The sequence below is a fragment of the Rhamphochromis longiceps genome, linkage group LG17 (assembly GCF_057381845.1).
Source record: "Rhamphochromis longiceps isolate RC_006_pf linkage group LG17, R_longiceps_female_GT1.1, whole genome shotgun sequence".
NCBI lineage: Eukaryota > Metazoa > Chordata > Actinopteri > Cichliformes > Cichlidae > Rhamphochromis > Rhamphochromis longiceps.
Window position 1 is genome coordinate 18,279,210 of NC_140573.1, and position 23,346 is coordinate 18,302,555.

Sequence of the window (23,346 nt, forward strand, 5' to 3'; positions counted from 1 at the left end):
TGGTGGTCAGAGGGCCCAGTGGTGCCAGTATCTGGCAGCCTTGCCTCTGTCAATGCATCCCAGGGTGGCTGTGGCTACAATGTAGCTGCCATCATGTGTGTGTGAATGGGTGGGTGACTGGATGTGTAAAGTGCTTTGGGGTCCTTAGGGACTAGTAAAGCGCTATACAAATACAGGCCATGTACTTGCTCCACCATAAGTTTATATGCATTTATACACCTCTCTGCATTTAATCATTAGTTATTATTAATCTCTGGCTCTCTTCCACAGCGTGTCTATGTCCTGTCTTCTTCCCCTCACCTCCAACATGTTGCAGGAGATGGTCGCCCCTCCTGGTTCGCCTGGAGGTTTCTTCCGGTTAAAAGGGAGGGTTTTCTTCCCACTGTCACCAAGTGCTTGCTCAAAGAGGGAATTCTGATTGTTTCGGTTTCTCTGCATAATTCTGGGTCTTGACCTTCCAATGTAAAATGCTTTGAGGGGACTGTTGGTGTGATTTGGAAAATGAAAAAATAAAACTGAACTGAACTTGGTTCCACTGAAGTGCAATCTCAGTTCTGACAGTGTGTTACTCATAGTTTGAAGTAATCTGACTGAAAGCAGAGATGGATTCAGGACTGTGTGTGTGTCAGTCATATGTGTGAAACTATGAGAAAGGCTAATGTCTTGGTGAAAGCTGAGGATCCACTCGATGAAGAAGAGTGGTCTAAGCCCATCCTGCCTGTCTTTGCAGGACAATGAAAGCTGGTTCTTTCTCAGAGGAGGCTCTGAGGGTCTGCAGGTTTTCTCCAGGCTCTCCCTATGTGTGTGTGTGTGTGTGTGTGTGTGTGTGTGTGTGTGTGTGTGTGTGTGTGTGTGTGTGTGTGTGTGCTGAATCAGATCCAGGATCAGACCCGCTGGGTTTATTTATTTATTTATTTGTTTGTTTGTTTGTGGGAGGTGTGAGGACAGGAACGAGTCACATGACGTTCCATTTATAGTGAGAACAAAGATTCAGAGAGAACAAGCCTGTCCTCTTCATCCTCTTCTTCCTCTGTAATCAGTTGCTGTTGATCGTGTCAGGATGAACTGATTGATTTGATATGAAAACAGCAGGTGCAGACATGTTTGTTTGTTATTGATCTCTTCTAATAAATGAGCTGTTAGCCTTGCTGACAGCGTCTGATCGATTCAGGTCCATCAGAACTCTGACTGATTCAGTCACAGCGTTTCATCCACTCACCCCTGACTCACGTTCGCCTGCACTGACTCATTTACACTTTTAAATCACTCTGTGTTTGGAGGTTCGAGGGCTTAGCCAATCATTTCACTGCTCACACAGTTTCACACGTCATTTACCCAGAATTCAGCAGCTGCTGTGACAGGACGCTTTGAACGGAGCTGACAGAGTTTAAGATTTCACTGATTCCCCTGATCAAAGGTTGCTGAAGCCAAGCCAGCTTCAGATATATTACACAGCAACAGTCACACACCTCAGAGATGACACCTGATAGGCTCACCTCTGTACACACAGCAGTGATCCTACAGAACTGCTAACACGGTCACTACTCATGAATGACAAAGCTCATATCTGACCTCTTGACTCCTGTAACGTGGCCGACTGTACCAGCAAACACTCCCATTAAACTACATTTATTCCACTCTCGGACTGGAAAGTCCTTCCTAATGAGTGATTTAAATACCAAAAATGATCCTGATTATGTTTCTAACTGAATCCCAGGTAAATTTCTCTCTGCTGCTGTCTGCTCGCCCTGTGTGGGTGGGATTTAAGCAGTCTTGTGCAGTAAGCCTGACCCCGACCCACATGAACGTTACTCAGACGTTTCCAGTCAGGTGCTGGAGTGAGTGATAATTAAAGTTTAATTAATCTCCACACACTCTGCTCATCTGGTTTTTAAAGCTTACTCTGCCTTCATCATCCTCATCATGATTGCACCAGCTGCTCCTCCTCCCGTACTTCTGATAGCTCCTTCAGACAATTGTCCAATCAGCAGTGACTCAGTCTTTCTGAGGAGCTGCAGCTGCACATGCTCACAGAATACAGGAAAACACATCTCTGTGTCAGCAAAATCAATACTGATTAATACTGATAATCTGATGGGCTGTGTGTGGTACAGTCCACAGTTCAGATTGTGACAGTAGAATCACAAAGTGGACTCTCACACTGATGTTTCTACTGTTCCTGTGATGCCACCTCCAGGACAAACACGTTCTTACACCCAGAGGTGCCGCTATTGCTTAATTTTGAACCAGCTTTATTAACAAACCTCAGTCAAAACGGAAGAAACAAACCCTCTGATGAACTCCAGCAAGGAAACCGAAATAAAAAGAAAACATAATGAAATGTGAATAAATGAAATGAAAGATGTTCTTCTTTGTTTTTGTGCTTAGTCAACATAACACACACTCAGATATAACAGTCTGCACCTCAGACTGTATATCAAAGATGGTTAGTGTCTTGGAACCTGGACAGGAAGCTGAGATGTTCTTAGGGACACTCAGAGAAGTTTAACTGCCAGGATGAAAAATTCTTTTAAATCCCAAATTTGTGACAAGTCAGAAAACCTTAATGTGTTTTTATCATTGACCCGTGATACACGCAGCTTTTATATCACAGCCACGCATCACAGTGATTGTCCAGAAGGGCTTCAAGCTGCACTTTTAATAATCAATCATAGACTGTAAATAAAGATTGATGTAGGTAATATCCAGCACAGGCCAACTCCTCTGCTATAGAAGTGTAGTTGACCTTTGACCTCTGACTTTTACCTGTAGTCAGTTTTGTACATGCAGGGAGAGTCAAACTTTATTTAATACTTTATTGGAAACAGATTTTCTTTACATGGACACATTTCAGACTGTCACATTTACAGGTAGGCATTTTGCACATGCTCAGTGTGACTCCGACCAGCTCCACAGAAACACCAACAAACTTTGTTAATTAATAGCTTTGTTTAATTTCTGTCTCTGATGTCAGAGACACAAACTGACACGTAAAAGGCGACAGGAAAACTTCAAGTGATCAGCGACAGGCCCCTTCAAAATAAAAGTATAAGATGTAAATACATACTGGGAGGAGCTGAAAGTCATCGAGTCTCTGTCAATCATGTGCTGGACCATGTGACCACAGTTGGACTCAAACAGGTGAGACTGAAGATGGTTCTCTTTGGTTTCCACCTGTGGTGGCGTGCAGCTCTGTCACTGGATGTTTGTTGGTAAGATGGATCTTGAGAATTGTAGTTAACTTCTTTGCATCCTCAGATGTGTGAAGGTTAGGTTTTCTTGTGTTTTTCTCTCAGACAGGTGAGTGTGAGGTGGAGCTGATGATGATGAAGATGATAAAGTAGTAACAGGTGCCTCCCTTCACTTTTTCCCAGGACCAAAGGGGTCTGCGGTGGCGTCGCCAGCCTTCTCCTCTCCACCCTGCAATCTGTCAACTAGGTTCGCTGTCCCACAGGTGGCCAGGACACACCGAGCACCTGTGGCCCCATGAATCCTAAGAAAGGCACAGGTAATTGATTAACTGATTGATTAATTATCTAGGAACACCTTTAATAATTATTGATACTTATTTAGACTCTTTCTTTTTGATTGATCTTTCTGAGTTGTACTTCAGTGACTTCTTCCAAATAATCAGCGTGTCTTTCAGATCCCACACTGCCTGTCTCTCTGTCTGTTTTTCTTTCTGTTTGTTTGCCTGTTTGTCTTTCCGTATGTTTGTTTATCTGTTCACCTGTCTGTCTTTTTCTTTTGTCTGTTTGGTTTTCTGTTTTAGTGTTTGGCTGTCTGTCTGTGTTTGCATTCTGTCCATCTGCCTGTCTTTCTGCTTGTCTGCTTGTTGCTCTGTCTGTTTTGTCATCTATTTTTTTGTCTGTCTGCTTGGTAGCTTGTCTGTCTGTCTGCCTGTCTTCTGTTTGTCTATCTGTATGTTTGTTTATCTGTCTGCCTGCCTGTCTGTCTTTTTCTCTTGTCTGTTTTGTAATCTGCCTGCCTGCCTGTTTGTTTGTCTTTTTCAGTTGGCTGCTTAATTTTCTGTTGGTGTTTGGTTGTCTGTTTGTCTTCTTTTTGTCCGTTTGTCTGTCTGTCTGTCTGTTTGTCTTTTGGTCTGTCAATGTGTCTGTTTGTTTGTTTGTTTTTCTGTTTGTCTGTCTGCCTCCCTGTTGTGACTTTGTGTCTGACTCTCAGGTAATTTTTGAAAACAAAAAACATCAGCAGGCTCTCTCCCTACTTCTGATGGTGTTTTCTCGGCCAATCAGACCATGTGGTGACAGATACATACACTGATTCTGGCTTCCTGAAACACAGACAGAGAGCACCTGTTCAGACCTGAGTGGGCTGCAGGTGAGTGAGTGTGTCAGAGTCTTACAGGTGATCCAGAGGAAGAATCAGTCTTGAATACAAGCAGAGGCCCTCTGAACTGGATTCACACCTAATACTTGATTTAGGTGCAACCTGAGGTTACTCACAAAAGCGTGGGGGTGCTGTTCCCCATGGCATGCTCCGTGCTGTTCCCCATGTGGGTTCCCATGTTTTTTACTGTGTTGTTCCGCACAGCAATCTCAGTGAACCCCTCTGCACTGCTGTGAAAAATAAAACTTTAAACAATCTGATCCTCATTAAAGTTTTCACACAGAGTTGAAACAGCTTCACAGGTGTGACTTTTTTTTAGCCTCGAGTCTGAAACAGGAAATAGACTGGCTACATCAGGGGTGTCAAACTCAAATACACAGTGGGCCAAAATTCAAATCTGGAACAAAGTCGCGGGCTAACGTTAATATTTATTGAAAAAAAAATCTTCCTCCAGATATGAGAATGAATATTTTCTTATGGACTCAAACAAGTTTTGCTGAAAAACTGAATATGGAACAAGCAAAGCTTAATACTAAACAATATATATATTAGCTGTTTAATACCAGTAGGCCAGCTCTAATAGTAATTTGGTATGGCTTCGCGGGCCAAATGTAATTAGGCTGCGGGCCAAATTTGGCCCGCGGGCCAGAGTTTGACACCTATGGGCTACATCATCTTCAACACAAATCCTCTCTTACTGAGGAGGTGATAAACAAGTGGATGTTCCACTGACCGCTCACAGCGATCATTGTAACACAATTAAATATAAGTAAACATTTAGAAACATCGTGTGACAACTCAGTCGTTCAACAGGACGTCCGCTTTATTCCCACTTAATTCCAGTGTATTTGTGGATTATTCTCTGAGACCCTTGATGCTCCGGTGCGAATTGATATTTTTATCACATGAACACTAATAACACACATAACACATGAAACTAATGACTAGTTAACATATTGATCATCACAAGTTTAAATGGTTACTCAGAAAGTAACTCAGTAGGTTCACTCAAACTATAGTTACTTTTCCCAAAAAGTTGATTCTGTTCATCTCAATGTATGTTCGTGTTGGTTCTCAGTCTTCCAGGTCATGGTAACCTAAGAAGCTTGGAAAGAAAAGAACTGGACTTCTTTAAGCTTCACCTCTCATCCGAAAAGCTTCTTCAGTTCTAAGACCAAATAGTGGAAAGTCCCAGGTATTTAAGCCCTGATAAAGACCCACACCTTTGTGATGAGGCAAGGTCTCAATATAATAGTAATAGTTGGTCAATGACCCTCTTAAGGGACAACCCCCGATGGAGCTTAAATACCTGGACTCACCACCATTTCGTGTTTCCAGGCTCCTTTCAGTGATTCATTGGGATGTAGTGTTTTCAGTGGGAGAAACATTTCGTCACTTAAAGTTTGGCTCTCATCATCCACTGGGTGTCATCAGGACACTACAACATAGAGCAAACACCATCCCACAGACACAGTGGCCAGCATCTAAAGAAAACTCCAGGCGATCCAGGAGAGAAGACGCAAAACTGCTGCCTAAGCAAAAACCCTAGTAATCTCTTTTGTGTCAGGAGTAGCGGAACAGCTGAGACACATTTTCTCCAACCACCATGTCTGTGTGGCTTTCAAACCCAAAACCCGCTGCGCAAAAAAATGGTTCCGCAAGGATCCGGTCCCCCAACACAAACAGTGTAACGTAGTGTACACTCTTGAGTGCGCACAAGCCATTTACGTGAAAAGGGAAAGACCATCTCTGTATCGAGGAGGGGGCCTAAACGTACATCTTTCACAATCTTACAATGTTGTAATTGCAGCCATTCCCCACCTCTTTGTGAATGGCACTCATGGCCATTAACCAATAATCAAGAAACTGGCGTCACAGCTCATTGTTCGTCTGTGGTGCTGGTTTCAGTCATTAAGGCAAATGTACTGTTTATAAGGTTAGAAATCTGCAGTCAGCTGAGACTGAAAAGGACACTTGGGTGAGTGATGAAGTGTTTCTCCCACTAAAAAGGCTACGTCCAAATAAACAGAATCAACTTTTCCTTACTAGGATGATTGAGCATGCATCAAGACAGTTACTTTTGTATCTGTCAGAGTTTCACACCTGAAGATCAGTCAAAAAGATTTAATGAACTGATGATCAGTGAGCTGAATGATTGGAAATTATTAGTAAACATGTTGATTCATCATTGATCATTTAACAATCAATCAGCAGGTCGATTGGTACACATTTACTCCACCAAGTAATCTGATTTCTTTACAACAAACATGTGAAATGAGTAAAGAGAAGAAGAAGACTGGGAGTTTATCTGGATGTAGTTTAGCAAGATGACATGTTCATACCTGATGTTACTTCAAAGTTCTAACAAGCTGGTGCAGGAATACCCAGAGTTTCTGTCAGACTCACCTGGTGATGTTGTGATCGGCCAGATGAGGATTTGACATGTTCACATTTTCACGTCTGTGGAAAGAACAGAAAACATCTCTGTAATCAGCACACACAAACAGGAAGTCCAGCTGACACCTGTACCTTACCTGAGACGTCCACATGGAGAAGGAAGAGGTGTCACCAAAACAAAGACCACCATCATCATTATCATCACCATCATCCTCTGGAGTGGAGCAGAGAGAGTCGTCATCCTCATCAGAGAGAGTGACATTGAAGGCATCATGCTGCCTTTTAAACCTGCTCTTTGTTTACACAGAAACATGTCAGTGTCGCCTGAAGGTCGGCTGAAGGCCAGCTGAAGGCCGACGGGAGTGATGAGTCGTTTCACTATTTACAGTGGGTTTTATCAGCAGCTCGACCTCGGCGCTGTTTGTTCTTCACGGGGAAGAGATCATTGGTTCACACGCAGTGATCTCACTGCGATGTCATCAGTTCTCAGTGTCTGTGGGAAACATCATTAAACATTTGAGTCACCTGCAGGTGCGAACTCAGGTGTTTTTATGTTAACCGCTAGCTTCCTGTGAAGTCACTGTGAGGTAAGAGATATTCCTGTGTGTGTGATAAGGCTCCGCCTCCTTACAAGTCACCTGCAGTAATTCCTGCTGTGAGAACAGGTTCATCAGCTATTTGATGAACACCTCTGTCCCACTAAGTCACATGCTGACTTCCTGTCATACTGTGCAAGTCAACCTGCTAAAATGTTTCAACTAGTAAAGGGTCTTAATGGATGCTCAGTCATCCTGGTAAGTAAATCCCAAAAGGTTTGTTCTGTTCATCTGAACGTTTTCAGTGGGAGAAACATTTCGTCACTCATCCAAGTGATTTCTTCAGTCTCAGCTGACTGCACGTTTCCCCAACATTATAAAAAGTACATTTGCACAATGACTGAAACCAGCCCACTGAAAGAACAATGGGCTGTGAGGCCAGTTTCTTGATCATCAATATGCAAATTGTCATGATCATTGATCAAAGACCACTGATCAATTGCAATGAGTACTATTCACAGAGAGTTGGGGAATGGCTGCAATCACAACATCATAAGATGATGAAAGATGTACCCTTAGGCCCCCTCCTCGATTCAGAGATGGTCTTTCCCTTTTCATGTAAATGGCCTCCTTGACTCTCCAGTCAAACCAGCGTTCCTCCCTGTCCAGGATGTTACGTCCTCATCATTGAAAGAGTGTCCACTGGCCTGTAGGTGTAAAAAGACTGCGGAGTCTTGGCCTGACAAGTTAGCTCTTTTTTTTGTTGTTGTGCCATCCGCCTCACCAGAGGTTGTTTGGCTTCACCAATGAATAAATCATGGCAATCAAGCTGGCACTTAACAGCGTACACTATATTACTCTGTTTGTGTCGGGGGACCTGATCCTTGAGGTGGACCAATTTTTGGCGTATTGTGTTTTGGGGTTTAAAAGCCACAGAGCCTGAGGTAGTAAAGGGTTAAAATACTCCATGGCACACAGACCTCGCTGTGTTTGTGTTTCCTGTTTTATATTCAGATCACAGTGCTGAACTTTGGGAAAACATCTGCAAGGGAAGGTCATGTTCCAGCCCCCAAGGAGATGTTTGTTTGGTCACCCCGTCACCCTGTGACAGGAAGCAGTTTATGTCGAACGTGAGTGCAATGTTATCAATAAGTAAATGGACTGATGCTTATATAGTGCTTTTCTACTCTCCCAGAGTACTCAAAGCCCTCTATACAACATACCACATTCACCCAAGAACCTTTTTTTCTAAGCTTTTAGTGCTTCCTAGCTATCATACACTGATGGATGCATCAGAGAGCAGCTTGAGGTTAGTATCTTGCCCAAGGATACTTGGCATCCAGACTGGAGGAGCCAGGGATCGAACCACTAATCTTCCAATCAGTAGATGACCCAGTGTTGCCAACTCCTCAGTAAGGAAAATCGCTATTGGTTGTCCTAAAAGTCGCTAGAAGTCGCTAAATGACGTCATCGCCTAATTTGCATAATTGGTCATGCTAATCTAATTGTAACCTATGTTGTTGGAGAGAGAAATAACATCGTGGAAGAGACAAAGTGAGTAAAAAACGTCCTAAATGCATTTAGAGTTTATTTAGAACTACAAATTAAATTTCTTTCTCAACAAGCAGTGGGTCCTGTAACGCAGTTAGTTCTTCTTTTACTCTTATGCTGTTTTGTGGATCACAAGGTTTAAAACTACTTATAAACACACACACACACACAAAGTAACTCCACCAGAGCGCCTATTTCGGGTCACTTTTGCCGGTCCAAGCCCGGGTAAAGGAGCAGGGTTGGAATTGTGACATTAAAAAAAACAATAATTGCTAAAAGAAATTTAATTTGTAGTTCTAAATAAACTCTAAATGCATTTGGGACGTTTTTTACTCACTTTATGTCTCTTCCACGATGTTATTTCTCTCTCCAACAACATAGGTTACAATTAGATTAGCATGACCAATTCTGCAAATTAGGCGATGACGTCATTTAGCGACTTCTAGCGACTTTTAGGACAACCAATAGCGATTTTCCTTACTGAGGAGTTGGCAACACTGAGCAGACAGAGGAGAACTGAAGTTCGACCAGGTACCAAAGCAAATCATCCGTACTGTACAAATAATGTAAATATGACGGTGTATCACGAAAGATTGATGTCAAACTGATCACTTGACCCATATTAGTTACTTGCTCTTCGAGTGAATCAACAAATGGCGAAATGAAAAGCCGAACAACAACAATGCTGTTTCTTTAGAGAGTCTTAGCTTACGTGTGTGTTTATTTCATATTTTCAGTTGTTTCCCTCCACGGCTAAATAAATCGGTTTCAGTAATGCACTGATATACAAGAATGGACATAAGGGGCTTCTTTCAAAGAAAAAACTCTGGTGGTATTTTATATATTATGCTTTGTATGTTGTTCAGTATATTTCTATGCAAAACAAGAGGAATTTCAATACACAGCAGTATATTCACAGTTGAAACCAGATATTTACATACACTTTATGGAAAACACAAGAACATTTTTTTACTGTACAACATCAATTTAGAGTAAACTTGTTTTGGTTAAATAAATATTGAAATATATTTTGAATTAGTTAAATGTCAGAATAAAGAGAGAGAGAGATCTGTCTATTTATTATCACTTTCATCAAATTTAGGAGCACATGTACACTAAGTTTATTGTTAATTAATAAGAAAACTCCAGAGGATTCCATTGTGAGCTGAAGAAGCTTCTGATAGGTTAGTAGAGTCCATGTGAGTAAATTGGTGGCACAGCTGTGGATGCATATAAGGCAAAACACAGAGCCTGTTTCTGTGACATGGGAAAATCAAGAGATGTCAACCAAAACACCAGGAAAAGAATTGTGGAGCTCCATAAATGTGGCTCAATTTTGCATACAATTTGGTGCCATTTACAATTAAGAAATACAGATAGTTTCTCTCTTTACTCTTAAAGTTAACAAATATGTTTTTTTATATTTATCAATCTAAAAAATAAACATTTAGTCTGATTTGATGTTACAATTAAAAAAGTGTTTTTATCTGAAGAGTTTGTAAATATCTGGTTTCAACTGTATATTTGATGATTGTCAGCACAAAGAGGGAGAGAGAGGAACAGAGAGGGAGAGAGAGGAGAATGAGGACAGAACAGAGGTGAACAAGAGCAGGTGAGACACACATGTTAGTCAAATGGTTGTTTACCAAAAGTATCACCGTATCATAGGTACTCATGTATCTCGTACCTAGTGTTTCTTTTTAGGTTTGTTATTTTTCAAATTTTACATTTATTAAGTTCTGCAGGCTTGTTTGCACAACAAGGCTAAATAATTATATAAACTTTTCTCAATCTAAATAGTGGACTTTGGTAGAATTAAAAAATAAGTGTAGTGCAGGTCTATGATGATTTTTAGTGCTACTATCATCTAGTTTTGATTCTTGTTCTGTCTTGGTTAAATCCCAAGTAGTCCTGATTTTGAACTGTCGTAGTCCTGTTTTAATTCTGGATCAGTTCTGGGTCTGGTTGAATTGGGGTTTAGTCCACGTGTCTTGATACAGCCCTGACCTTGTTCTGCCTTGCTGCTTAATTAAAAACCTAGCTTAAGGTGTCCTGCATATGTGATATATATTTTTTTCCTATATGAAGTCATTCTTTTTTTAACAAAACTCAAAACAGAGCCTATTAATCTTTCAGTCATTTCTACCCCCCAAAAAAATAAATAAAAAAATCCCACATGCATACTACCCTTTTGGGCTAAGCCCCGGGTGTTTCAAATGCCTGGCTCCGCCTCTGCCCCATCCCATAAGCGTGCAGACTTTCAGGTTAATGTGGACTCGCTCTGAGGCTGACGATACAAAGACACTGAAGCACACGGAGAGTTCACAGACACGTGTGTGATCGATCAGCAGGACTTCAGGTTTATGATTTATTGATTGTTAAAGTCTGATGTGATGAACACAGAGCAGCTTCACTCTGATAAAAATATAGTTTTCAGGATTTTAGCTCTAGCGCATCAAAAGCAACAAAAACACAGTTTCAAAGTGATGACGATATCCCATTGTCCTTACCCTCACCTGTGGTCATTAGTTCTGGGGAGTAGCCAAAAGAATAAGGTTGCAGGTACAGGCAGCAGCAATGAGCTTCCTCTGAAGGGTGGCCGTGCTGTTCCTAGAGAAAGGGTGAGGATTTCAGTCATTTGAGAGGGGCTTAGAGTACTGCCGCTACTTCTCCACATTGAAAGGAGGTAGCTGAGGTCCTTCGATATCTGACCATGGCACCTCCTGCATTTGGATGAGGTCCCAAGGCAGACGAAGGACAGGCTGGAAAGTGTGTTAAATCTACTGAACAATACTTTTCACCTATTTTCATTTACAACATTTTTTTCTGACAGAAATGAGATAACTAAATAAAAAGTAATGCACAAGGACAAAAACTGTGACAAAATGTATCAACAATACGAGATCCAATCAGACGTTTTAGGTTGTGAAGAATCTCGCAACCAGTTTGGAAGTGATCCAGTCAGATGTAACTTCCTTGTACAGTAAGGTTAGATGAACACATCTGATCTGAAATGGTGCCGCTAGCTCGCCGTTTGTCATGAAAACACCTAGGAGGAACAGAAGAGCAGACATGGTGCTTTGTGAGAACTTATTGAATCAGCTCTGCTGTAACGTTGGGATATTTACTCAACTAGAGAAATTAAGATGAATAATCACAACTGGTTGGGAAATGCCGCACTTGCCTCCGGATTAGCTGGTGGAAGAGGTTGGCAGAAAATGAACTATCATAAACAGCATCAAACATCTGGCTTACTCACACCTGTCTGCTGATTAGCTCATTTCTCCTCCTCCATTGTGAGGCTCAGGTGGATAACAGGGAGCTTTATTATGAAAATCCCATCAAAGACTTCCTGTTAGCTTCATTAAGCTCAGACCAAGCAAACTTTATCCTCAAGTTCTTGAATGACCTCTGGCCTTTGTGTAAGTTATTTGGGAATTTCTCAGGTCGTGACCCCTGCTGCAGCTCACAGATGTTCTGAGTTGTGGGTTCATGGATCCTGGTGTTTAGGCCAGGGTGTCTTGAAAGTTACTGAAGGACCTCCACACAGACACCAGGAGGACAAAAATACACAGAATTCCGGATGGCGCTGTGAGGAGTTTGTCTGCTGCTGACTGACACTGCCCATTTCTGCTGGTGTTTAAACCTTAAAGCTCATCACACCTGAGGCTGGAAACAAGGAGTAGACGTGTGTGCATCCATCAAATTAAACAAAAAATAACTTTAAACAACAAGTTTATTTATTCATTTATTCGCACATCTGTTCACGTTTATAAGTTAACACATCTGGAACAAACACCTAGGAGGAGGGGCAGGTCACATGACTCAATCAGGTTTGGTCTAAAAACGATCACATGGGCATACATCACTTCCTGGAAATAAAAGTAAACATCACAGCACAAACACATCAGGACAAATCTGTGAACCGCATCAGCGCAACTCGCTGTCTATCGGAAGTCTTCGGCAGAGAACATGCCCTTGGCACGGCGCAGGATGGAGTCCTTGGACGCATCGTACGGGTGCTCTTTGGACGGGATCTCCAGCACGGCCGGGATCGACTGCATGTGGGCATCAATGGCGTGCCGGATCATCTCAGCGATGAACTGATTTATCAGGATGATACCAATGTCGTTACGTGCCAGGAAGCTCCTGCAGAGGAGAAGAAAAAGAATAGCCCCGTCAGGCTGCCACGCCAAAGTCCAGTCACAATTTAACATCCTCAGAACCCGAGAAGAACCAGCGGAGGTGTAACAGGAAGTAAATGAAGGCGTGGTGTTTCTGAGAGTCTCGGAGGACTAACATTTCTCTCTGGTCTGTTTGTTACTGCTGAGCTTAACACAGGAAGTCAGACAATTCAAATTATTGTCAATTTAACATCATCCGTCTCTAACGGTGGGTTACAGAGGTTTAGATGTAAAGGATATTCGCAGATGAGTTTGTAGAGAACACAGGAATTCCTAATCTGAAACATCTCTGTAAGAGCTGGTCTGTTTTAAGATATCAAAAACATTTCCAAACTCAACAGTGATCATTGAAATCAGCTGATTTTTGAATGGAGTCTGGTGTGTGTCACACAGCACATGAGGCCATCAAGGAAAATTTCAGGAATACAACCCCAAAGCACCAGACCAACTTCTCTGAAACTAACTGATAAATGCAAGTCAACAATTAAACAAAAGGAAAAAATGTGTGAAGCAATCATAAAAGATTATATATTATAAAATATCATAATTAATATAAAGTATTTAAATTTTTGCTGATATTAAATCCTTCATTGAAAATGCTGATTTCATACAGATTTAATAAAAAGCTCTGGTTCTTCAATAGAGTCCGGTGTGAGAGCTAACATGCTACATTTACAAAGATCGCGATTATTTATGTGCAGTTTTAATGAAGTCAGAAAGACTGAATAACTATTAAAATACAATGATTTCTGAAATCAGGTTCAGGAATCCACAGAAACAGACTGAAGTCTTTTCTAATTTTACGGCATTTAACAGGTTAAGTTCATTTCATGGAGATTAGCTGAGAGCTGGATTAATATATTGATCGGCTGATCAATCCATTACACTCTATCCGAGATCATCTAAGGGCTGAAAACTCAGGATGCTGGATGTAGTTACAGACTGGGCCCAAATACACCAGAATCCATTCTTATTTTCATCAAAAAAGCAGCCGGCCTCCTGTCCTACAACCAGTGTTTTTGAAGTCACCGAGGGGTTAATACGGTTCCAGGCTGGTGCCGTCCGAATTATAATAAAACCGATCTGACTTTTGACCCACGAGGACCACCGAGACCTTCGGTCAGGTGACACTGACAGAAACACGTGAAAGGAGCGTTAAATCGGCTGATTTTTTAACACATTTTGGTGTGTGTGTGTGTGGAGTCCATCTTACTTGAAAGTCTCCTCGATCTCGGTGATGCTTGTGTCCTTCTCCACCACCAGGAAGTTCGGTTTCCGGTTCTTGTTCAGTTCTCCGATCCCGCCGAGCAAGAAGCCCGTGCACGTGTCCTCGTCTCCGATCACGGCGATCAGTTTCCCGCGGCCGGCCATCACGGAGATGCAGGTGAGATTCCCGGAGAGAAACACTCAGCTTCACGGGACACGTCATGTGAGGGATCAGCTGACCTGCACTTCCGCTTTAATATGGCGCCCCCTATAGAAATTAAAAAAATATGAACATCACTCGTTTATTTATGTGTTTTATTTTATTTTCATCTTTATCGGGCAACAATGAGGTCATATTTAGACAGCAACGTCCTCGACATTAATCCAAACATTCCTAAAATGTCACAAACGTTTATTCTTATTTATTTGATAATCGGGACAAGCACCGACCGTCAGTCCCGAACTGTGCGTGAGTGTCTGTGTCTGTCTCTTTTGTCCGACAGCACATGAAGGCCTCATCAGTCACGTGAGGCTCTGCGATAAAGACGGAAATGCGCAGCTGTGGGCTGTAGAAGCAGAAGAAGACGAACATGGTGAGTTTAAAGTTTTACTTGGATTCTCGTTTTGGGTTTTTTGTTTGTTTGTTTGTTTTTTAATTCAGCGTTCAGGGCCTCGGTGAGGCGTTCACGGATCTCGGACTGTCCGCTGTGTGCCGTTCACTAACGCTGTTAGCGTCCTCTTAGCCTCTCTATGAACAAGGAGGATAAACACGCGGAAATGCTTCCCTTCAAAAAATGAAAACCAGAGCGTTCCAAGGGTGAAGCTTGGAGCTCTCTTCAGAGTTATAATCACTGATAATCGGGCTCAATGCAAATACCTGCGGGACAGCAACAGCGCCCTCTGCAGGAAGGGAGTGGTACAAACAGAGAGGAGGGGGAGTGACGTTCGAAGCGGGTTTACCTGCGCCCTGGGGTCTCAACTGTGTTCCTGTGAAACGGGGAGTGTGTGTCATGTATGCAGGACGAATGTAACCATGGTAAACAAGAAACCATCTTTAAATGGGTAACCCCATTGGCACCTGAGGACCACAGGTCGTACCTGATGAAGATGCAGAATTATTACTGGACGAATGATCTAAGGCTGTTTAGTGAGTCTCTGAAGCTTCGACCTGAGGAAACACACTTCTTGTTCTGCTGATCTTCGTTTATCAGTGAACCAATGAGTCATCAAACATCACTTCCTTTTAGCTTCATAATGTTATCCTGATGATGTCGTCATTCTTTCAGGCCACAGCGGCGCTCACTGCGGGTCTGGAGCGGATCCCGGACCAGCTTGGGTACCTGGTCATCAGTGAGGATGGTGTCCTGGCCGTGAGTCTCTCTGAGCTTTCAGATGTTCAGTTCACAAAGAACTTCTTTATGAGTGCAGTTTGGTCTTTATTTAACCACGCTCATTGTTAAATAAGGTGATTTCTGCAAGTAGTCTGGTGCTCAGGCTAGTTTGGTCACACAGAGACCAGACTCCATTTAGATTTAAGCTCATTTAACATTTCTACAGGTTAAACTGAATTCACATTTGATACTGCGAGCTGAACTCTGCTCTTTTCTCAGATTATTCTGGATTATTAAAGTGCTGTAAACAGGGGGAAATATGGATCCTCAGATTATTAAAATAGATTAAAGAGTTGAGTTAAGTCTATTGATCAGAAGAGGATCAAAGTGATTGATTATTGATTACTGATCAGTCTGCAGGCGAGCTGGAGAATGACGAGCACACAGCAGGTGTCATGATGCAGATGGTTCGAACAGCAAGTCGCTTCAGGTTATCAGGATCAGCTGATCCACCTTTCAAACGCATGTCAGGTATCACAAATACACCTGCACGGTCACTTTATCAGCTTCAGTAAAAACAAACATGACTCAGGTGTTTTGCTTTGTTTTTCTCAGACCTGTTAATGATGTCATCACTGTCACATGATTCAAACCTGGTGCATCATCATCAGCAACGTTTTCATGTATTTGATGAGCATGTTGTTCATGTTGCATGATGGGATACAAAGCTCAGGTGGAACCCTGTGACTTCAGATGGACTAACCTGTGTGTGTGTGTGTGTGTGTGTGTGTGTGTGTGTGTGTGTGTGTGTGTCTGCAGTGATCCTGGACGACTTTGTGTACACGGTGACGGTCTCTGGTCAGAAGGTCTTTGTGGTCAAACGTCAGCACAACCAGCAAGAGCCAATCAGTGTGTAGAAGCTCAGCTGGGTTACAGAGTTGCCATGACGATGATGTTTTTGATGTTTAAAGTTTGTGTGAAATAAAAGTTTTTGAACATGAAACTTTTGGTCTGATCGAGTGGAACTGTGAAGGTGGTAATGCTGAGCATCCTACCTGTAGGATGGCTGGGTGTCGGGTGGTCCTGGGTGCCTGGGGCCATGCTCTCAACTCTTACCAGGGTGGTTGGCCTCTAGCAGGATCGACTGTCCACTGCCTCTGGTCCTCTGTGGCTGTCACCTCATGTGGGGCCTCCCTCCCTTCTGCTGGGATGGGTGTGCAGAAGTCACCGGGATGTGTGGTCTCAGGTCATTGGTACATTTGGGGGCTGCAGCTGGTGCAGTTGTCCTGGTTCCATCTGTCTGCCTCGGGGCATTGCTGCAGTTTCTCACCCTCATTATACATTTGTGACAAAGACACAGGCATTCTCACACTCATCTACTTGTATATACTCACTCATATATAATACCTGAAATAACACAAACACAAATGGATAAATAAAAAAAACATTCACATGAAGGAGGAGCCTATTAGATTCTATCGAGTTATTTTTGAAAAAGCAAAATGTGTTGGGCACCAGCGAGCCATCACATAATTCTGATTGCAAAAGCATGACATTCTTGCATTTTTGCCAGTTATGACATGAAGCCATGTGACCACCAGGGGGCCCCAAGAGTAATTTATATGGAAATCAACATCTGATTCATCGATGGAAACAGAACAGACAGGCTTTGTGTGTGATGGATGCATGTGTGGGTGAGGATGTGCAGGTCCTGCAGCATGTGACCTGGTGCCCTCTACAAATAGACGGGATCCACTTGCAGGTGGAAGAAGAGCTTCTTTTTAGACCTGTGCAGAACCAGTACACATCTCTCTTTCTGCTCAAGCTGATGGTAGCAGTGACAGCATCTGTGTTTTCTGTGAGGGCAGGAGCAGAGGTCTGTCACTCTGCCACCATTGCTCCAGGTCTTTCTCCTTCTCTCATTACTAATGAAAGGTTTCCTCAGCCAAGCTGCAAGCTTATTGGCTGTGAAAGCAATCAGGTGCATAAACATGCTAACAAGAGTTTTTGTTTGAATACAGTAAAAGCAGGAGGCCATATTTATCCTGAAGACCCTCTGCAAAGATACATCTCTACAAGACAGGGGTGGGCAACTCCAGGGCTTGAGGGCCGGTGTCCTGCAGGTTTTAGATGTGTCCTTGATCCAACACAGCTGATTCAAATGGCTAAATTACCTGCTCAACATGTCTTGAAGTTCTACAGAGGCTGGTAATGAACTAATCATTTGATTCAGGTGTGTTGACCCAGGGTGATGTCTAAAACCTGCAGGACACCGGCCCTCGAGTCCTGGAGTTGCCCATCCCTGCTCCAAGATGACCTTTATTCACCCCCAAATTATTAGTGCATGTTTACAGATTTACACACACTCTCAGATACACGCACACACTACACAAAAAATACTAATGCAATCAAATTGATTTTGTTGCTGATCTTTAACACGTCCCATCCCCATACTATTTATCATATGGAAAATATTTAGTTTTGTGAGTTTTTTTCAAAAATATTCAGCTGTTTAAACTGGCATTTAAAGGGTTAAAGTCCTGAAAATAATTTAACATTTGATCATTTTGAAAAAGGCTTATGTTGATTTAGTGATTTATGAAAAAAAAAGCAGAAAAATTATTGCTGTATGAGGATTTTATGGCAGATTTTCTCCGTGTACATTTGGACACAAAGATGTCAAAAAGGTTTACAATGCATTAAAAGTATGGATGACATGTGAGAGTTAAAAATGCTTGATTATAAAAAAATTTGACCCAACATTTCCTGCAAAAGTTCATGCCACAAGCTATAACATAGACACATCGATTGGCAAATCAAAAAAAAAAAAGTTGAAAAGAATGAAATGCACAAAGATGCCCAAGGAGGGCAGAAGGGTTAAACAAAACTTTTTGGACTTGACAGTAGAAGTCTGAGCTCCGCCTCAATTTTAATCCAGGTGCTCTTCAGACACCAAGACCAGGGGGGCATTCCAAAGGTTCCTCCTGTCTCCTATTCCTGACCCATTTTCCTTCACCTCACTGAGGTGATTAGGACAGCCTAACCTGTGAAGACCGCCTCACAGTCGACTCTACTTAATGACGTGATGCCGGATGTCCGATGGACTACAAAACACCTAGCTTACTTTGCTGTGTTCTGTTGTTTTATGGCGGTCACATAAATGACAACAGGCTGTGACAAACGTTCTTCATGAACGGTCAGATTGCCTCACGTCTCTAGCAGCACACTTAATGCTAAAGTGCTCACACTGGATTATTTTGGTTTGCAGGCCTGCGGTTCTCCTTCCTCTTGGTCTTTGAGCCGTCCCACTCGCAGCTGATTTTTGTTTTTTTTACTTAAGTGAAGCAGCTGCATCTTCATATTTAAATGATAAATAAATATAAACAGAACATCCCGGAGATACACAGTCTCAATCATTTTCCGCACTTAGTAAATCAGTCCAGTAGCCCATAAAGTTAAATCCAATATGTGATTGGTGGATCAAAGGTCAGCAAGAGATCTTCAGGCCTATGTAAACATCTCATCGGGCCGTTAACGCTGAATAAAGTTTCTCAAACAGAAAGCAGAACACACAGGTGAGAAGAAAAAAAACCTTTATTGCATCATGGTCTCAGTTTCTCCTTCACTTTGATAAGGAATGACGAGGCTGCCATACTTGGCTCTATGGAATGAGTCTTCACACGACCAGGTGACCATCACCTGTCATAATTCCCGCCCCCAATGCCCAGGTGACTGTCACTTGCCGTAAGCCCCGCCCCTCCCCCTGTCACATGAATCTGAGTTAAAACATGCGGATTAAAAGAAAGAAGATCTAACAAACACCTGAAGAACAGAAGAAGAGGATGATGGGAAATCAAGGTGAGCTCAGAGTCCATGACATCACTTCCTCCTACAGACACACAGGTATAATTTAAAAAAAAAAAAAAAGAAGAAAAAAAGAAAAAAGAAAAAAAAAGAAACATGGAGCGATGACACGCTCCTCCTCCTCCTCTTCCTCATCTGTACACGGTGACATCAGCGGCTGAAATCAGTCTGCTTTCTACTTCCTGTCAGGTGGTCTAACGCTTCGACAGCTCATTGGACAGCCAGTCCAGTCCCTCGTACAGACCTGTGCCCTGCGTCGCACAGGTGGCCTGCACGTGCCACTGAAACACACACAGATCAGCATCGGTGAGCAGGCAGGTACAGGGAGCACACACAAGTGAGTTTACCTGTCTAAACAGATTTAGCTCCATGAGTTTGTGACAGTGACATCAAGACCCCTGAGTGGATTTTCTAACAACCAATTAGGATGCAACTGTAAAATTAAAACCCAAGGGTTCCGCCCACTGGCACTGACATCACAGATTACCAACAGAGGGAGATATTTTATTTCAAGCCAACATGAAAATACTCGCGATTACAAAGACATTATCAACACTTTACATGTACATCCATATCAGCCACCTAACTTAATCGATTCTGATGATTAATGGAATTATTTTTGCTCACTACCCACATGGCTTTAAATATATAATTTCCCCCTGCTGGTAGTGCAGATTACTGCAGCTTCAACATGAAGCTTTGTCGCGATATGGGGTTGGCTGATGTGCTCAGAGCGCTACCACTAGAACAATGCTGCGGGCTCATTTGAGGTCACCCCACTGTCTCCCGTTTTGTATACTGATTGACTGATTATTGATTTCACAATTACAGAACTGAGCAAGAAAAAAAGCTGAGAACTTAGATCGTCAGTCAATAAACCATGGAGGGAAACATGAGAAACAGAACTGAGTCTGTAGTACTGATCAGTGCGGGTGGGTTATTGATCCTTACGGTTCTGCTGCGCAGGCTGTGCAGACCCAGCTTATCGGTGAGCTCGCTGACACCCATGGCGTTCGGGAGATCCTGTTTGTTGGCGAACACTAGAAGTACCGCGTCCTTCAGCTCGTCCTCCTGGACCTGCACAGAGTCATGTGACATACAGTCAGTGGTTTCCATGACAATCATGAGTCTAATGATGCGTAACTGTAAAGTGAACAAAGGGACTGACCATCTTAGAGAGCTCCTCCGCCGACTCGGCGACTCGCTCCCTGTCATTACTGTCCACCACGAAGATCAGACCCTGTGATCAATACATCAGTCATCGATACAATACATCAATACAGTGACTAATGGATCCTGCCCAGTGAAAGTCTGTGCTGTGTTTGTCGTGCTGCAGAGTCAGGGATCTAAAATAAGCTCCTCAGGTGTTTCTGAGGGGGAACGCAGCCGTGTTAGGATAACCTGCGCAGGTCTCATGTTTGACTTTGTAGACTGTTCAATAACTCATTTCTTTTATTAACATGCATATACACATAAATGTCACTTCTATTCGTACACATGTTTGACATTCTTCAATGTATTTTATACTTTTAGATTTATTTGTATAGAATTATTTCAATGGACAGCAAATCCACTGCAACTTCATTCAAATATGCACTCACTGTTCTGATAAATTATGCTATTCTATTCTATGTGACTTACTGCTAAAGAATGTATGGATATAAAGATATGATGAGATAGAGGATATAAATGAGGATTTTACTATAGATGAATATCTCAGGACAGATCAGATCAGTGAGGGGTCACAGAAGAAAACCTCTCATGTATGTCCACGTAAACATAACTGAAGCAGATCAACCTGAACGTCTCGTTCCTCAGAGAGAGAAAAGCCCCACACCTGCCTGCACCTGAGAGTTCCGCTTCTGTACCTGTGTGTTCTGGAAGTAGTGTCGCCACAGAGGTCTGATCTTGTCCTGACCGCCAACATCCCAAACTGTGAAGCAGATGTTCTTGTATTCGACTGTCTCCACGTTAAAGCCTGAACACACAACCACACACACACACACAGAGTTGTGAACAGGTGACTCTTTGTCAAATTATAAAGAAAAACTTTTAACGACCTTCAAACATTCCAAGTCACAGGAAATGGAATCACTGACAGGAAACTACACATCCCATCAGCCCGCTGAGAACCAACAGTAAATATCACAGTACAACAGTGACTGTAACAGTATATAATGTTAGAGTGAAGCAGTAGCACTGAAATACCTGCACAGAGGAGGTCTATAAAAGTTTGTTTCAGTTCTCCATGATTGTAGTTTTAATGGTTACATATCTACAGCTGTGTAAACGTTGGTGGTGTGTATAAGTTTAGTTTGTATTTACCTGCTTTAACCGTTTGTTTTCACCATCGTGTGTGTTTGTCTGCACTTTCATCATTTGTGTTTCTTGTTTTGGTACTTTATTTATTCAAACTAACAGGTGACTCTTATTCTAAAAGGTCACTTGACCTGTAGACGCAGACTTTTAATTTGAAATGAGAAGTTTAAAGGAAATTGTGCAAGTGCAAGCACACCTGGCGAATCCACACTGAAACCGATCAGATCTGATCAATATGTTTAAACCACCTGACTACACAGCCGGCTGATTATTGATCACATGACCTCATCTTGTCCCTGAGTCCTGATGACGTACCGATGGTGGGGATGGTGGTGACGATCTCTCCGAGCTTCAGTTTGTAGAGGATCGTAGTTTTTCCAGCAGCGTCCAAACCGACTGAAACACACATCAAAGATTAATCCCACATTAATTAAATGTTTCACAGTGGTTCAAGTTTAACCCGAGATTACTTAAACCTCATACAGTGAATAAAGACTAATCTGAGATTACTTAAACTTAGATCAGAGTCCAGCTGCTGGTTTAAAGCTCAGATCAAACCGGGTTTAATGTTTTTTATGGACTTAATAAAATGACACCGGTACAGTTTTAAGCTTAACCCCAGATTAAAACATTTTAACCCCAGTTTAACCCCCGTCTAGACCCCAATTTAACTAGGTTTAACGGACTGTTTTCAGCCTGCTTCCTTCCGTTAGCTCCGAGCTAACAGCCTCTTGCTTCTCCGAGCCGGACTTTTGCTTCTCCCTGCACGGGAAGATCGGGCCCGCGGTCCGCAGGACTCGGCGAGCGTGTTCCTGGTAAAAATGAGTCGGTGTGTGGTGCTGGTGAGCCCGCGGAGCCCGGCCGGTTAGCTCGTTAGCCTAGCCCCCGCTTACCCATCAGGATCCTCATCTGTTTCTTCCCGAACAGTCTGGAGAACAGCGACGAGATTGTGAGGCCCATGGCTGCGGAGAGGAGGAGGTGGCAGGTCACACACTGACAGCGGGTAGAGCCGGAGATCCGGGAGCAGCAGCGGAATGGAGCCGAGAAGGCGCGGAGCAGAGCGAACTGAGGGCGCAGCTCCTCTCGGTGCCACGTCCAGGCCAACGCGGAACAAATGACGTCACTGCTGCGCTTAAAAAAAAAACTTTATTAACAGCATAGCAAACACCGCGGCGTTCACTGTTCGCTCAAACACCGTACATTCGAGCTCTGCGCATGAAGTGAAGTTCATGAGCTGCGAGGAACACTTTCGGCTCCGGGACAGCCATTTATATTAATACGTTTAATTTATATGTATATATGTCACTATGGTCACGTCATTATACAACAGAACATAACAAAGTGAAATACACACGTACTGATTGTGTGACAGTGCTAAAAACATATATGTGTGTAGAATAATAAAGCGTTTTCTATTGAAGAACGGAGGAGCAGAATTTAATACACAGAATCATGAAAATATTTTCAATCAATGATCAACCAACAAAGTTAAAATTAAGTTCTAATAAGATTATTTTTAATCTATTATTTTGTTTTTTTGTTAATCATAGTTCAACAAATTTCCCACGTGTGGGACTAATAAAGGTTATCTTATCTTCTAAAATTTGTACA

The 23,346-nt window shown here is 42.5% G+C and overlaps 4 protein-coding genes across 5 annotated transcripts; 1 reads left to right on the plus strand and 3 right to left on the minus strand.

Annotated features, from left to right (window-relative positions):
- Positions 1–2,821: 2,821 nt before the first annotated feature.
- On the minus strand, positions 2,822–7,234 carry LOC146649539 (uncharacterized). 2 transcript variants are annotated; one of them, XM_085387699.1, is made up of 4 exons: positions 6,882–7,234; positions 6,754–6,807; positions 4,464–4,574; positions 2,822–3,493 (listed from the first exon to the last, which is right to left on the minus strand). In XM_085387699.1, exons 1-4 carry the CDS (start codon positions 7,055–7,057, stop codon positions 3,361–3,363), a joined length of 474 nt encoding a protein of 157 aa, XP_085243825.1. In that variant the 5' UTR covers positions 7,058–7,234; the 3' UTR covers positions 2,822–3,360. The 2 variants fall into 2 exon arrangements, with proteins under 2 accessions (XP_085243825.1, XP_085243824.1); XM_085387698.1 differs by having other exon boundaries at positions 4,464–4,577.
- A 5,332-nt stretch (positions 7,235–12,566) lies between these two features.
- Positions 12,567–14,452, minus strand: atp6v1f (ATPase H+ transporting V1 subunit F). Its single transcript, XM_085387203.1, has 2 exons — positions 14,229–14,452; positions 12,567–12,980 (listed from the first exon to the last, which is right to left on the minus strand). Exons 1-2 carry the CDS (start codon positions 14,384–14,386, stop codon positions 12,779–12,781), a joined length of 360 nt encoding a protein of 119 aa, XP_085243329.1. The 5' UTR covers positions 14,387–14,452; the 3' UTR covers positions 12,567–12,778.
- Positions 14,453–14,665: 213 nt separating this feature from the next.
- lamtor4 (late endosomal/lysosomal adaptor, MAPK and MTOR activator 4) lies at positions 14,666–16,555 on the plus strand. The gene is made up of 4 exons (XM_085387204.1): positions 14,666–14,814; positions 15,508–15,591; positions 15,966–16,083; positions 16,372–16,555. Exons 1-4 carry the CDS (start codon positions 14,812–14,814, stop codon positions 16,467–16,469), a joined length of 303 nt encoding a protein of 100 aa, XP_085243330.1. The 5' UTR covers positions 14,666–14,811; the 3' UTR covers positions 16,470–16,555.
- Positions 16,556–19,402: 2,847 nt separating this feature from the next.
- LOC146649542 (ADP-ribosylation factor 4) lies at positions 19,403–22,854 on the minus strand. Its single transcript, XM_085386473.1, has 6 exons — positions 22,629–22,854; positions 22,051–22,131; positions 21,285–21,394; positions 20,585–20,656; positions 20,368–20,493; positions 19,403–19,697 (listed from the first exon to the last, which is right to left on the minus strand). The coding sequence occupies exons 1-6, from the start codon at positions 22,693–22,695 to the stop codon at positions 19,611–19,613; spliced, it is 543 nt and encodes a 180-aa protein (XP_085242599.1). The 5' UTR covers positions 22,696–22,854; the 3' UTR covers positions 19,403–19,610.
- Between the last annotated feature and the right edge of the window lie 492 nt (positions 22,855–23,346).